Raw genomic sequence first — 15,515 nt, 5'->3', positions numbered from 1 at the left:
CGTGGAGCGGCTAGGCCCGTGAGCCATGGCCGCTGAGCCTGCGTGTCCGGAGCCTGTGCTCCGCAACGGGAGAGGCCACAACAGTGAGAGGCCTGCGTACCGCAAAAAAAAAAAAAAAAAAAAAAGAAAAGAAAAGAAAAGAAAAGATAGCTGAATTGATACTGAAGAAGCTCCAGCTAGATGGTCAGCAAGGAAGGGCATCGCTATACCAATGGAAGATGTTGCTTCCAATGTGGTATGTACATTATTTGTGAAAGTAGTGAGGGTCCATAGCATACTTCCAGCCCTGATTCGCTGTTGAGGGACATCATGGAAGTTGTGATTACAAACTGATTGTGACCACTTAGTATATGTTTCTTCAGCCTACAGGGCTGAAACAAGTGAGTACAGGATGCTTTTCTACACTGAATTGCTCTGGCTGGCAAGCAAGAAAAGGTTTGCAGTGTTTTCCAGCAAGATATTAAATCTTTTAAAATGACTATTTCTGTGAATACACATGGCATGTCTCAGGAGTACATTTAGGATTTTGAATAGTCTGGATCTTTGACTTCAGGGTCTAAATATCAGAATTTTTAAATGATGAGACATCATGACTTCTTAAAACTTAACAGTGGTGCAAATGGCTCAGTGGCTGAGAGTTTGACTTTTCCCAGTACCAATGCTTTTCTTCATTCATCAGGAAAAACACTTAAGATATGTCTTTTCATATTAAAAATCACATCCAAATGCTACAACTGAACATGCAGAAATACCTTGTGAGCCAAATGTCACCAGAGAGAGGATGTGACTCCATCAGCTGCTGTCTCCCAAGCCGAGAACTTTAACCTTCTAGCTTTCAGTGGCACTAAGCTGGGACACTTGTCCTCTGGTGAAACACTGAAAATAGCCTTTGGAGAGAACTCTCTCCATAATTTCTGGATCTGCATTTGACCTAAAAGGCCAAAATATCTGTCAAAGCTTCCCAACAACCTATAATTCTGAGTAAGATTTTCTAATTTAGAAAACATAAAGAGTGGGGGGAAACCCGACAAGCTATGGCAGCTGACAGCTCAGGTTGCTACCCAGGCAGATATAGATTTCTTTGTGAATGATTTCAAACACTATTTCTCCTCTCACAGATAGGAAAGAAACATTACTGCTATGCACTTTCAAAGTTAATTTTTACTTTTATTTAAGATATACAGATCCATGGTTTAAAAGATCACACAGCTCCATAAAGATTATAACAAAAACAGCAATTTCATGTTTCTCATCTCCTCACCCCTAATCCCATATTTCCAGAAGCAACCACTCTCACCATTTGTTTACTGCTTTCTTCTGATACCTCTCTAGCTCTAAAGATATACTCATACTACTATTTTTAAAAATTTTTCCACATTAGGTATTATCTATTAGCTTTCTGTTATGGAAAAAAAAGGGGATTAGGTCCACATACAAACACTCATTTTCTCTCACACTCCTCTTCCCAATATAGTTATATCATAATTTTTGGTTAGATAATCAGACAATATGTACATTGTCTGACTACATATATGATTATATAATAGTATTGCTAAGCAAATACTATTCACAGCTGTATCATGCAGTATACTTTGGTTACATTTCCTTTTTGCACAATGTTTTTGCTTTCTCTAGAGTTAATAAGGATTTAATTTCTTCATTTGCTCAGTTTTCTGTATATTTATCAGTAATTTCTGTATTTTTATCACTAAACTCTTCTCCAGAGGTTTAATTATTGCTTAAAGTTACTTGAACGTATCAAATTATCCATCAGTTTCCATTTTTCTTGGGGAAATCCTTCTTAGAGTCCCTCAACTCCTGCCTCAATCTGGTCTAGATGTTCCCTAGGCCTGATGTACAGCTCTTTTCCAGAGATTTTTCCTTCTCCATCCTCTTTTGGATTCCATTTGTCACTCCCCTGCATCCCATATCTTCCTCGTTATTGTTTACTTCCTTGTTTTGGTGGAGCATATCCTCTGGTAACTTTCTTAGATGGGTAAGTGGGAAATAACTTTTCTGAGACTTGGCATATCTTTATACTAGCCTCATCTAAACAGTTTAGCTGGGGAAGCAGCTATAAATTAGAAATTATTTTCCTCACAATTTTGAAGGCATTGTTCCACTGTCTTATAACCTCCAATTTTGCTATTAAGAAATCTGATGGTATTTTGATTCTCAGTCTTTTGTATGTGACCTGTGATTTTCACTCCTTCAGAAAAAGTTAGGCTCTTCTCTTTGTGCACAGTGTTCTCAAATTTTGTGATGTTGTGCCTTGATATGAACCTTTTTCATTCATTTTCCTGAACACTCATGGGTATTTTAGCTGAATATTTTGATCCTTCAGTTTAGGGAAATTTTATTATATTATTTCTTTGGTAATTTTCTCCTGTCTATTTCCTTCTCTGTTTCTTTCTAGATCTCCTATTTTTTTTTTGCCACTGCACGGCATGTGGTATCTTAGTCCCCTGACCAGATATCGAACCTGCGCCCCCTGCATTGAGAGAGTGGAGTCTTAACCACTGGGCCACCAGGGAAATCCCTAGATCTCCTGTTAATCAGACATTGTACCTATTAGTCTAATTCTCTAATTTTCATATTTTTAATCACCTCTTATTTATTTCTTTTTGTTCCACTTTCTGTGAGATTTCCTCAACTTTATTTCTAGCCCTTCTATTAATGTTTTACTTTTGCTATCATATTTTTGTTTTCAAAAGTTCTCTTTTGTTCTTTGAATATTCTTGTTATAGCCTTCTATATGTATCCAGTATCTTCTCATCTCTTAACTCTCTAAAAATATTAATGATAAGGGTTTTTCCCTGACTCTTCTTCTATCTGCATTGTCTTTTTTTCTTTTTCTTTCTTTCCTGTTTAGTTCTTTTAGTCTTTGGTGTTAGAAGTAGCCTTCAGATTCCTGATGATCATTGGCTGGCTGTCCATATTAAAAGTGCAGCAACTTCTTGAGCTGTTAACCTGACTGACAGGCTTCTAGGAACTTACTGAGGGGAAGAAGTGGGTGGGTGGGAAGGTTGTCTGCCTTTTAGTACATATGTAAATTTTTCCTTTATACCCCTGTTTCAGGATGCAACTCTCTCCCTCTTGTTCAATCCAGTCTATTTCCAGATCAGAGGAGGCAGTTCCTCCCTGAATGGTTGGTGTGGAGGGGGATTTAGAAAGCCCAACTGCTTCTTGTAAAGATTTTCAAACTGCCCTTTCAGCCCCTCTTGCCACTGTCTCCCCAGGCCCCACTTTCAGAGGTATTTAGCATCCCTAAGTCCTAAGGAGCTCTGCCATGTGGGTTGGCTTGCTTCTGGGAACTCCCTGCTTCCAGCTAAGGTTTCAGCTTTCTAGGGTCTGCTCTGTCAGTTACCACTCATCTGTCTTCTCTCTAATTTCCAGAGTGCTGTTATGTTCTCCATTATCATTGCCCTAGTGAATTTATGCTTTTTAAAAAATTCTTTTTACTATCATTTAAGAAGGATTTCCAAAAGGTTGGAGGTAAATACATGTCTTCAATCTGCCATATTTAATCAAAAGTCTTTTCATTTTTCATACCAGGGTTTACATTTAGAATTTTATAATTTTAAAAATGTAATATATCCAAAATTAAGTGTGATTTATGCATGCATCTGAATCCCTTTGGTCGGTGGTTCTAAAAGTGTAGTTCCTCAGGCCATCAGCATTAGGCTCTGCTGGGAACTTGTGAGAAATGCAAATTCTTGGGCCCTACCCCAGACTTACCGAGTCAGAAACTCTGGACGTGCAGTCCAGAAATCAGATGCTTGAACAAGCTCTCCAGGGGGTCAGATGCGTGCTAGAGTCTGAGAACCGCTGCTGTTGGTGATGGAGGGATTCTGAACACTTGAGAAACACTACCCTACTCTCAACATAAGCTTCAGATCCATCTCTTCAAATCCAAACCCACAAAGTGCCCAGCAGAGTGGCTGTTTTGAGATGGCTTCCTCTAACAGGATCCATCCTCCTGAGAAAATGTGTGTGAACTCAGATGCTTTTTTCTTTCCATGACACCTAGTTGTTTACTGCCTTAGACAGTAAACAGACTGGGATCCCTGAGGCCAGAAATGCTGGCAGACCAGGCATGGTATGAGAAGAAAAGAGTCAGAAGTAGAGAAGTTTGGAGAGGAGGGATGTAGTTGGGCCTCCTCCCTCTTCCATATTTTCAGCCATCAACAAGTTGAGAGAGGAGTTGCCAGCTTCCCTCAGGGCAGAAATCCTCGGGGAGCCTCATGGAACAGGAGGAACTTTGTTCTGAACCTCATGGTGCCAGAGGTTCTCAGCTGCCATCGCCCTCTGCCTACCTTCAGAGCAGCAGAGGCTGCCGATCCTCCCACCCCACCTGTATGTGTGACTCCTCTGAGTTCCTCCGTCTGCGTCTCATCTCCCTACCTTCCCTTCTTCCCCTTCCCCACCTTGGTGATGATCTTTGCACATTCTCCTTTGGAACAATCACAGCCGCTGTCCCTCTGAGCTCTCTCCAAGGCACAGTTAATACTCCCTTTCCACCTTCCCTCCCAGGTATGTCTTCACTGTCATTTATACCTTTGAAGCCTTGATAAAGATACTGGCAAGAGGATTTTGTCTAAATGAGTTCACTTACCTGCGAGATCCTTGGAACTGGCTGGATTTTAGTGTCATCACCCTGGCGTGAGTATTTCTCCACACTGACTTGTATGTGCATCTGTGTAGGGCTTGTAGGTGTGTCCAGGCTGCCACTCTGGGGATGTTTCCTTATCTCTGTCCAGCTTCCTCTTGCGGGACTGTGTGGCCTAGGGTTTCTTTGCCAAAGACTGTTGCTTTGGGAGTCATTTTTTAGGGTTAGTCCCATACACTCAGGGAGAAGTTGGAGAACTCAGATCTGAGCTGATAACTGGCCTGTCAAAGTGGATCAGACAAGGCTCAGCCTTGTACCTACCAGATATGAAGGTCTTTACCTGAGAACCAGTGCCTGAGAAGATGGGTTGGCCACACCCACATGCTTGAATATCCATCCACACGTAGCACACGGAGCCTTCTAGATCACAATACATCTTCTCAAAGGTGCCATTCTGGAAAATATTGCCTTAATTAAATCAGTGTTCATGTCAGTCTATAAGTGGAAGTGCTAGTAGGTTCTCAGTGTCTGCTCTGGGTCCTTCCTAGGCTGGTGTTACCCAAAATTGTCCTTATTTATGCTGCCTGAATTCCCAAGTACCTCTTCTTGCAGAGATGCTGACTGACTTCTGGTCCTACAGGTATGTTGGTGAAGCCATAGATCTCCGAGGGATCTCAGGCCTGCGGACGTTCAGAGTCCTTAGAGCTTTAAAAACAGTGTCTGTGATCCCAGGTGAGCCGCTTTAACCAGTACATTTACTCATAGAGCTTATGTTGGTTTCCACAGCCTAATGTCCCACTTTGATTTTCACAAGAGCCCTATAAATTTCTGGGACATGGACTACTGTCCCCATTTAAGAGACAAAGAAACTGAGGCCCAGGGAGTAGAAAACACAATCCCAAATCCTCATCACTATTTGTGACCATTTGTGACCTGGAAACCTCATGTCCTGATTCTCAGGCAGCACTCTGTCCACAGTACCCCATGGTGTCCGTAAAGAACAAGAAGGTCAAGTCTTCGTCTTATGTTCTCGTTGTGGGGTTCAGGCAAGCCTCCAGTCAGATTCTCATTTATACTTTAAACCAAAATGTAAACTTGGAAACAGTGAAGAAGGAAAAACGCAGTCCTAGGCTCTGGTGAGTATCTTCCCCATTTCCATGGATCTGAAAATTTGGGCCTCAGCCCTGTCTTTGGACCCACAGAAGAGAAAATAATTAGACAATTCTTGATTACAGGCAATTCAGAAACAAAAATAGTGTACCAGGGCTTATCTTACCAGGCCTCCAATAAGTAGCCCAGTGATACTCCTCATCTTCCACTGGGTTGATGGAGGGGATAGTGAGGCCAGAGAACAGGTAACAGCCCTGAGATGGGACTCAATGCTTCTCCCTTGTGGCCTGATGGGTTATCTCCCCTCCCTCACCCCTGAGAACCCATGCCCTCATCTGGGAAATAGAAATACTCACGCTAGAGTAGAAGTCCCTTTCCACGGTTCTGTGACTGGTTCTGCAGGGAACGACTGAAAAGTCTTTGCCAACTTCCACTGGACAAGCTTCTTCATGAAGAAAATCAGAGCAATAAGTAGTCAGTTCTGCTGCTTGGTACCTCTCTCACCTACTCCCAGCCAGGAAGACCCTGAGTCTTGTCTACAAGACCTGGCCTATCCTGACCCTCCTCCTCTCCCTGCCTCATCTCTTTCCTGTACCCATCTCACACCACATTCCAGAATCTGCCTGTGGTTCCACAGACACTCAAAGCTTTTGCTCATTGCCCAGCCCTGGGCCATGCTGCTCCTCTGTCGGGAAATCCCTCCTCCTCTCTTCACTCAACTCATATGCATCCTCAGGGCTCTGCCACGCTCTGACCTCCTCAAGGAGACTCCCTGGTCCTTTCCATCTTCCCCACCCTCCACCCCATTTTACCCCGACTCCCAGGCTTCTGTGAGGGGCTGTTCCTCTGTGTGCCCACCTGCTCAATAATGCTATGGAGTTTCCCCTCACTCGTCAGACAGCCCCACCAGAGGCCATTAACCATTGCTTGGCTCCCAGAGGGGACCACATGGGGCAGGGGGTGTGCTCAATGGGTTATTTGTTGACCAAAATGAGAATGCAAGGCTAGATCACAGTCTGCTTCCCTGGTTAGAGCTCTTTCTGCTACCTGGGAAGCTGCTTTCCCGAAGAAGGTGTTTTCCTTTGCCAGAGCAACAAATCATCTTTCCTTAAACAAGCAGGGGCCCCATCTTTGCTGCCAGCTGTGCTACTTCTCAGATTCTCTGTTTCTTCCTCAGTGAGTCTCAGTGTCCCTCATGGCTTCACACTGTTATGTACATCTGTGTCTTTGCATCTCTGTCTCATTCTATCTCCCTTGCATGTCTCTCTCTCCCCCTCTCTCCCTCCTTTCTTCCTCCTCCTCCTCCTCCCTTTCTCTTTCTCTTTCACTCACTCACACACACACACTCACACACACTGAGGTACGTGTGTCCCCAGCCTTGAGCTGCCTCCCAGGACTGAGATACGGACAGAAAAACAGATACCAAATGACTGGAATGAAGTTAGTAGCCTCACGCCTAGTGTAGTGCCTGGAACATAGCAGGTACTCATCAATTACTTTTTAAATTGAATTGCTACTCTCCAGAGTTTATTAGCTTTAAAGTGAAATGCATTGCCTGGATATCAGTTGCTTCATCTTTACAATGGGACAATAATCTCTGTCTGCCTCTCAGGCTTATTGCAAGGTTCAGATGAGAAACTGGGGTTGGAACTGCCCTAGAGTTTGTAAAATACCTCACACCTGTGTGTAGTGAGAGGGTAGGATGGCTAAGATGCAAGTGTGCCAGGCACACATGTGTGTTCTGCGTGTGGCACCTCATCCACGTGAGAGTATCAGTGTCATCTTCCCACAGGGCTGAAGGTCATCGTGGGAGCCCTGATCCACTCGGTGAGGAAGCTGGCTGACGTGACCATCCTCACCATCTTCTGCCTGAGTGTCTTTGCCCTGGTGGGCCTGCAGCTCTTCAAGGGCAACCTCAAGAACAAATGTGTCAAGAATTGCACAGTTGTCAACGAGACGGCCAATTACTCTTCTCATGAAAAACGGGAGTGGAATTTCTGTCATAGGGACCCAGGTCTGGTTGGCAGGGGGTGTGAAGCCCCTGCATACCTGTATAGACATATATTTTGATTCCTCTTTTCTGCCGAAATTCTTCTCATGAGTTGTGTTTTACTTTTGGGCCCCCCATTCTCTGTTGCCAAATTTCCTTTTACAAGGAAATGAGCTATAAGTCCAGAGGCAGGTCATTCTGCCTCTGCTGAAGGAAGCTCAAAGCTGAAGCCACTGCTCAGCTTTTCTCTTCCCAGATGAGACATTTCCCCTTCCAGGCATCCCAGCATATCCAGTGAGGGCACATGGCCAAGGGCTCTCTCCTCACTCTGGCAGAGGACTCAGCAGGTGTTGATTTCACCACTCAAGGCTTGAGTTGAGGGTTGAGAACCATGTGAGGCTTTCAATTCTTGCTTTATTTTGCAGATTTCTACACCAACAAACCAGGCACTTCTGATCCCTTACTGTGTGGCAATGGATCTGATTCAGGGTGAGTACCCAAGCCATGACATAGCACCAATGCCCAGCAGCCCTTTCTCCTTCTTGTCATCAGCTTTTTCTGGGTGAAGCCTGGGTTGCAAGTCCTGAGGACGATGTAGAAATTAATCAGTCATGGCCTCTGCCATCCCAGGCTCATGAGGAGGGAGTGTATGAGTTAGCTCTTGCTGTGTAACAAACAACCCCAAGATTTTGTGGCCTAAAACACCAGCCATTTACTTAGCTCAGGGTTCTGCAGATCTGCACATTGAGCTGAGATCAGTCTACTGTTCTTCTGATATTGACTGGACTCATTCATGCATCTGCAGACAGTAGATGGATTAGCAGGGGTCTGGCTGATATAGGATGGCCTCAGCTGGGGTGTTTTGTCTCTGCTCCATGTGGTCTCTCACCGCCCCCCACATCAGACTAGCCCAGGCTTATTCTTCTGGTGGAGGCAGGATTCCAAGAGAAAGAGTGGAAGTGTTCCAGGTCTCTTGAGGCCTAGGCTTAAACTGGCATAATGTCACTTCTATTGCATCCTATTGACTAAAGCAAGGCACAGGCCAGTCCAAATCCAAGGAATGGGGGAATAGACTCCACCTGTTGCTGGGAGAACCTGCGACATCATATTAAAAGGGGTGTGGAGACAGGGATGGGAATAATTGTGGTCATTTTTACAAACAATCTGCCCCAGGAAGGAACAAATATTTATTAAATATGTTTTATGTCAAATGCTCTACATTTAATTACGACTCTATCACATGGGTTTCATTATCCTCACATAGCAGAGGAAGAAACACATGCATCAGACTTTGCAGTTTCAAATTCTTGCAGAGACCAGACACATAACAACAAATGTGAGGAGTAGGCTGGGTGGGAACCATGATCATGAGAGTTCATGCTCCATCTAAAGGGGTAGCCACTTCTCAGTTCAGCTTTTGGTTGTCATGTGGAAATGTGGGTCCACTGTTTCCAGAACGTCCAAGTTTTTAAAAGAGAGACAGGAAATTTCAATTTTTATGTAAACTCTCTTAACTATAAACATTGGCTACCAATTTCAGAAAATGTCTACATATTGTGGGCCAAACAAAATATTTTAGCAATGCAAATTCAGCTAGCAATCTGCCAGTTTGTGAGCTCTGATGCATATACATAAAGATGCTATGCTGTGAAGTACAAGTGCTGTCCTAGAGGCTCCCTAGGCTGGGGAAACACAGCGAGGTGATGGTGTGAGGCAGGGAGGATGTCAGGGAAGGTTTCCTAGAGGTGGTGACTGAGGTGAGATTGAAGGGTAAACAGGATGTCTCCAGGCTTGATGGACAAGAGATGGTTTGGATGGAGCCTTTACTTTTTTAATTTTTTTTAAATTAATTAATTTATTTTTGGCTGTGTTGGGTCTTCGTTTCTGTATGCAGGCTTTCTCTAGCTGCGGCGAGTGGGGGCTACTCTTCATCGTGGTGCGCGGGCTTCTCATTGTCGTGGCTTCTCTTGTTATGGAGCACAGGCTCTAGACGCGCAGGCTCAGTAATTGTGGCTCACGGGCTTAGTTGCTCCACGGCATGTGAGATCTTCCCAGACCAGGGCTCAAACCCGTGTCCCCTGCATTGGCAGGCAGATTCTTAACCACTGTGCCACCAGGGAAGCCCGGATGGAGCCTTTAGATAGCAGAACAGAATGTGAGACAAAGCAAAGGGGTAGAGGGCCCCTCATGTCTGCCTGCTGCTTTGACCACGGGAACAGGTGTGAGCAGAAAGAGATCAGGCAACAGATCAGAAAGACTCATCCCTCCCATCTCCATGGCGAGGGGATCTGGAACCCCGAGCCCACACAACCCCCTCCCTGAGTGGCTAACAGCCCTATATTGCACAAGTGGAGGTGGGTGGGAACTTTATGGAGTTCTGCCTTCATCAGCTCCCCAGGAAAACAATCTCAGCTAGAGCTGAGGGGTGGGACTAACAGGAGAATTTGAGCAACACAGGCCCCTTGGCCTCTTTCTTCACAAATGCACTTGGCATTTGGTTCTTGAGTTCAGGAAGAGGGTTGTTCTGATGTCAGTTTTTATTTGCATTTGACTTAAATTGAAACCGAGGACCTGTCAGTGTCCTCCTCCTGTCTGGATTATGGCATCTCTCATGAGGATGGTTCCACAGTAGCCCACGCACTGACTGTGGTAAAGCTGTGGGGTGCATCCATGGGGCCCCTCTCCAACTCGGAGAGAGACCAGCTATCCTGCTGCATAGGTCCTGGCCAGGTGGGGAAGGAGTGGATAGGGCTGGGATGTTAAGTAGAGGCCAGCTTAGATGATGGGCAGAGTGAGCCCTGACAGGCATGCTGTGAACACCGAACCTGGGTTCTGTGCTGAGCTGCAGAGAAGCCAGAGCCCTGAGCAAAAGCCCACACTGACCAGTGACCCTGCAGGGAGAAAGTCCAGGGTCTCAAAGTGGAGAACAAGTACCAGGAAATACTTGATGATTTTCAGCATTCTTTCACATACATTATTCTACTCCATCTTTTTGGTAGCTTCAGATTAAAAACACCAAGAAATTTATTTCTGCATTTGACATACAATATTTGCTATGCTGAAGGCATCTTGCAAGAGCCTTTACACCGTGGTCTCATTTAATTCTCTGAGCAGTTAGCTGTTGATGTGTAGCAGCTATAGAGGTGTTCTACGGCAGACATAGAAATAGGCTGCCCTTAGTGTTAACTAGCAAACCTACAGGTAATGGATTAACTAGCTCCTTGGGAGAGCAGAACCAAGAGACTGTCTTTATATGTGGGTCTACAGAGTCTGGAAACTTGCAAATCTTCAACCAAGGTTGGAGACAGAATTGGGATTTAGTTATAATCAAGTTGTCAGGCCCTAATCAATTGTGTGGGTTCCTGGATGTGTGTTTGTATGGATGTCTGGAATAAGAAGACCCCCCAGGGTTGGTGCTGGTGGAGGAATCCTGAAGTAGAATCCAGAACTACAAAAAAGGCGCTACTGTCTCCTCACCCAGGCCATCTCACTGGGGTGCAGGGTAGCACTCACATGCCTCATGCTTAGAGATGCTCCGTGATACCAACTCACCCTCTTACTGTGAGAGAGAGGGCAGTGCAGCCCTCGCCATCCCAGTGCTCACCAGGCAGTCATCTTCAATTTGGCCTTCCTTCATAGGTCAGTCTTCATAAACTACTTGACAGTTATATTTCTCCTTTTAAATAAATCCATTGGCATCTGTGTCCTTTTAGACAGCTGACTTCTTCTCTCTGAACCCCAGCTTCCACATCTGTTTTTTTTTTTTTACATCTTTATTGGAGTATAATTGCTTTACAATGGTGTGTTAGTTTCTGCTTTATAACAAAGTGAAACACTTATACATATACATATGTTCCCGTATCTCTTCCCTCTTGCAACTCCCTCCCTCCCACCCTCCCTATCCCACCCCTCTAGGTGGTCACAAAGCACCGAGCTGATCTCCCTGTGCTATGCGGCTGCTTCCCACTAGCTATCTATTTTACGTTTGGTAGTGTATATATGTCCATGCCACTCTCTCACTTTGTCCCAGCTTACCCTTCCCCCTCCCCATATCCTCAAGTCCATTCTCTAGTAGGTCTGTGTCTTTATTCCCATCTTACCCCTAGGTTCTTCATGACATTTTTTTCCCCTTAGATTCCATATATATGTGTTAGCATACGGTATTTGTCTTTCTCTTTCTGACTTACTTCACTCTGTATGACAGACTCTAGGTCTATCCACCTCATTACAAATAACTCAATTTCATTTCTTTTTATGGCTGAGTAATATTCCATTGTATATATGTGCCACATCTTTATCCATTCATCCGATGATGGACACTTAGGTTGCTTCCATGTCCTGGCTATTGTAAGTAGAGCTGCAATGAACATTTTGGTACATGACTCTTTTTGAATTATAGTTTTCTCAGGGTATATGCCCAGTAGTGGGATTGCTGGCTCATATGGTAGTTCTATTTGTAGGTTTTTAAGGAACCTCCATACTGTTCTCCACAGTGGCTGTATCAATTTACATTCCCACCAACAGTGCAAGAGGGTTCCCTTTTCTCCACACCATCTCCAGCATTTATTGTTTCTAAATTTTTTGATGATGGCCATTCTGACTGGTGTGAGATGATATCTCATTGTAGTTTTGATTTGCATTTCTCTAATGATTAATGAAGTTGAGTATTCTTTCATGTGTTTGTTGGCAGTCTGTATATCTTCTTTGGAGAAATGTCTATTTAGGTCTTCTGCCCATTTTTGGATTGGGTTGTTTGTTTTTTTGTTATTGAGCTGCATGAGCTGCTTGTAAATTTTGGAGATTAATCCTTTGTCAGTTGCTTCATTTGCAAATATGTTCTCCCATTCTGAGGGTTGTCTTTTGGTCTTGTTTATGGTTTCCTTTGCTGTGCAAAAGCTTTGAAGTTTCATTAGGTCCCATTTGTTTATTTTTGTTTTTATTTCCATTTCTCTGGGAGGTGGGTCAGAAAGGATCTTGTAGTGATTGATGTCACAGAGTGTTCTGCCTATGTTTTCCTCTAAGAGTTTGATAGTTTCTGGCCTTACATTTAGGTCTTTAATCCATTTTGAGCTTATTTTTGTGTATGGTGTTAGGGAGTGTTCTAATCTCATACTTTTACATGTACCTGTCCCGTTTTCCCAGCACCACTTATTGAAGAGGCTGTCCTTTCTCCACTGTACATTCCTGCCTCCTTTATCAAAGATAAGGTGACATATGTGCGTGGGTTTGTCTCTGGGCTTTCTATCCTGCTCCATTGATCTATATGTCTGTTTTTGTGCCAGTACCACACATCTGTTTTTAAAAAAAGGATTATTGAGATAATTAAATTATAACATTTGTAAAGCACTTAGGAGTGAGAGAGGCACACAGTACGTGCTCAGTTATTGGACAGTGGTGGTTTTTTTTGTTTGTTTGTTTGTTTGTTTTGTTTTGTTTGCGGTATGCGGGTCTCTCACTGTTGTGGCCTCTCCCGTTGCGGAGCACAGGCTCCAGATGTGCAGGCTCATTGGCCATGGCTCACGGGCCCAGCTGCTCCAGGGCACATGGGACCTTCCCGGACCGGGGCACGAACCCGCGTCCCCTGCATCAGCAAGCGGACTCAACCACTGCGCCACCAGGGAAGCCCGGAAAGTGGTGTTTTGATTGTTGCATGTAATTGGTCAGTGAACTTGGCTAACTGTGAGTCCTCCTTTGAAAGACAACTCTGCAGGTGATGCCAACTGGCTCAGGTTTGACTGACTCTGCTTCCCCTGGTGTCAATTTGCAAAGAGCTCACCATCTTATGGGGTCATGTCTGGGCAGCCAGCTAGCCTTCTCCAGGCCATTTCCCTTTGCATGAAACTCTGACGTGAAGGTATTATGTTACCAGGGTGGGGTGGGGCGGGGAGGGGGGGTACCTCTTCTAGGGCCCGAGATGAGATCTTGTCTAACACTCAGAAATGAATCATAGGGACTTCCCTGGTGGCACAGTGGTTAAGAATACACCTGCCAATGCAGGGGACACGAGTTCGACCCCCGGTCTGGGAAGATCCCAGATGCTACGGGGCAACTAATCCCGTGTGCCACAACTACTGAGCCTGCGCTCTAGAGCCTGCGAGCCACAACTGCTGAGCCCACGTACCACAACTACTGAAGCCTGCACGCCTAGAGCCCATGCTCCACAACAAGAGAAACCACCGCAATGAGAAGCCTGTGCACCTCAACGAAGAGTAGCCCCTGTCGCCACTAGAGAAAAGCCCGTGTGCAGCGACGAAGACCCAACGCAGCCAAAAAAGAAAAAAAAGAATCGTCTGAGGAAACGTGCATATTGACAAAATAAAACACTTTTTTGTAAATGAGTGTTTGAGCAGACAGCAGCAGGGTAGGGACCTAGGAGAACTGCTCTGCCTCATGGCTTGCGGTCTCAGGATTTATGGAGGTTGGGTTAACTTTCTGGGTTGTCTCTGGCCAGTCATTTTGCTTGTCCCCATATTTGGTCTGACTCAGGGCCCTTCCTGGCTGCACACACATCTCTCAGTCAAGACAGTTTCTATCACGAGGGTGTCTGGGAGGTTTGCAGGACTATTATGGGTTGGCACCTCCTCCGTCCTTTTTTCCCCTCCCAAATTCTTCTGGTTGGTTTTGGTGGCAGCTTGTTGGTTCCATGTTCCTTATTGAGATCTCTTGTTGTGAGACAACTCACGTAAGTGGTTCTAACCTGGCCAGGACGGGTGGTTTCAGTCAGTAATTCCCTAACATTATCGTCCCCATTTAATGGGCAAGAGAAACTGAGACCTAAAGAGACTGAATGTCCAAGGTCACTCAGCTAATAAGAGGTAGACTAGGCCTTGAACTCCAATCTTTGACTTCAAACCCTCAGGTCTTCCCACAACTCTGGACTGTCTTGCCCCCACTAAGTGGGAGGCTGTGCAATTGACAGCCTTCTCTGTTCTTGCTGCAGCCACTGCCCTGAAGGTTATTTCTGCCTTAAAACATCTGACAACCCAGATTTTAACTATACCAGCTTTGACTCCTTTGCTTGGGCTTTCCTCTCACTGTTCCGCCTCATGACACAGGATTCCTGGGAACGCCTCTACCAGCAGGTATTGATCTCCATGTCCCCATACAGACTCCGTTGGAGGCTGGGGCATTGGCTGCATGGCTACATTCTTCCTGGAGGACCCTGACCATGTCAGGGGCCCAAGTTCTCTAGGTACAAGTCTCTCTTCTTTCTTTTGAATCTGCAGACCCTGAGGGCTTCTGGGAAAATCTATATGTTTTTTTTCGTGCTTGTTATCTTCCTGGGGTCTTTCTACCTGGTCAATTTGATTTTGGCTGTGGTCACCATGGCATATGAGGAGCAGAACCAGGCAACCACTGATGAAATTGAAGCCAAGGAGAAGAAGTTCCAGGAGGCCCTTCAGATGCTCCGGATGGAGCAGGAGGTCAGTGAGGGGTGGATCTTTGTGAAATCTGTTGCAGGTTGTACATTGTTGGGCAGATATCTGGACTAGCCTCTTAGAGTAAGACTGTCATTTTAGGGAACCATAGGAAGATTCATCTTATCTCAGGGACCATCTTAGGTTAGATTTTCTCATAAAAAATGAATGAAGAGCCTGTGCAACTGATTCACTGAGGGGTGCTCTTAGGAGGAGACTGAAGGAAACAGGATGGGACAGGGGAAGAATTAAACAAGGAAGTGACCTCAGCTAGATACTACCTTTGGCCTGATCCCATGGGGAGCTCCAGGGCATGACTTGTTCCACAGGGTTACCCCTACCTGGAGGCAAGAACATTGGCCCTTTGTACCTCCAGACTTGCTCCAGC

General features: G+C 45.0%; 1 protein-coding gene across 1 annotated transcript in view; it reads left to right on the top strand.

Annotated features, from left to right (window-relative positions):
- Nucleotides 1–15,515, top strand: part of SCN10A (sodium voltage-gated channel alpha subunit 10) — a 77,994-nt gene that overhangs the window by 15,680 nt on the left and 46,799 nt on the right. Inside the window, exons 4-9 of the mRNA XM_065885924.1 lie at nucleotides 4,534–4,662; nucleotides 5,250–5,341; nucleotides 7,512–7,733; nucleotides 8,135–8,198; nucleotides 14,650–14,791; nucleotides 14,936–15,133. Coding sequence (XP_065741996.1) covers nucleotides 4,534–4,662; nucleotides 5,250–5,341; nucleotides 7,512–7,733; nucleotides 8,135–8,198; nucleotides 14,650–14,791; nucleotides 14,936–15,133 — 847 coding nt within the window. The remainder of the gene's footprint in view (nucleotides 1–4,533; nucleotides 4,663–5,249; nucleotides 5,342–7,511; nucleotides 7,734–8,134; nucleotides 8,199–14,649; nucleotides 14,792–14,935; nucleotides 15,134–15,515) is intronic.

Source organism: Phocoena phocoena, chromosome 10 (genome assembly GCF_963924675.1).
Source record: "Phocoena phocoena chromosome 10, mPhoPho1.1, whole genome shotgun sequence".
In the NCBI taxonomy this organism is placed as follows: Eukaryota; Metazoa; Chordata; class Mammalia; order Artiodactyla; family Phocoenidae; genus Phocoena; species Phocoena phocoena.
This window is presented reverse-complemented; position numbering and strand designations above follow the sequence as displayed.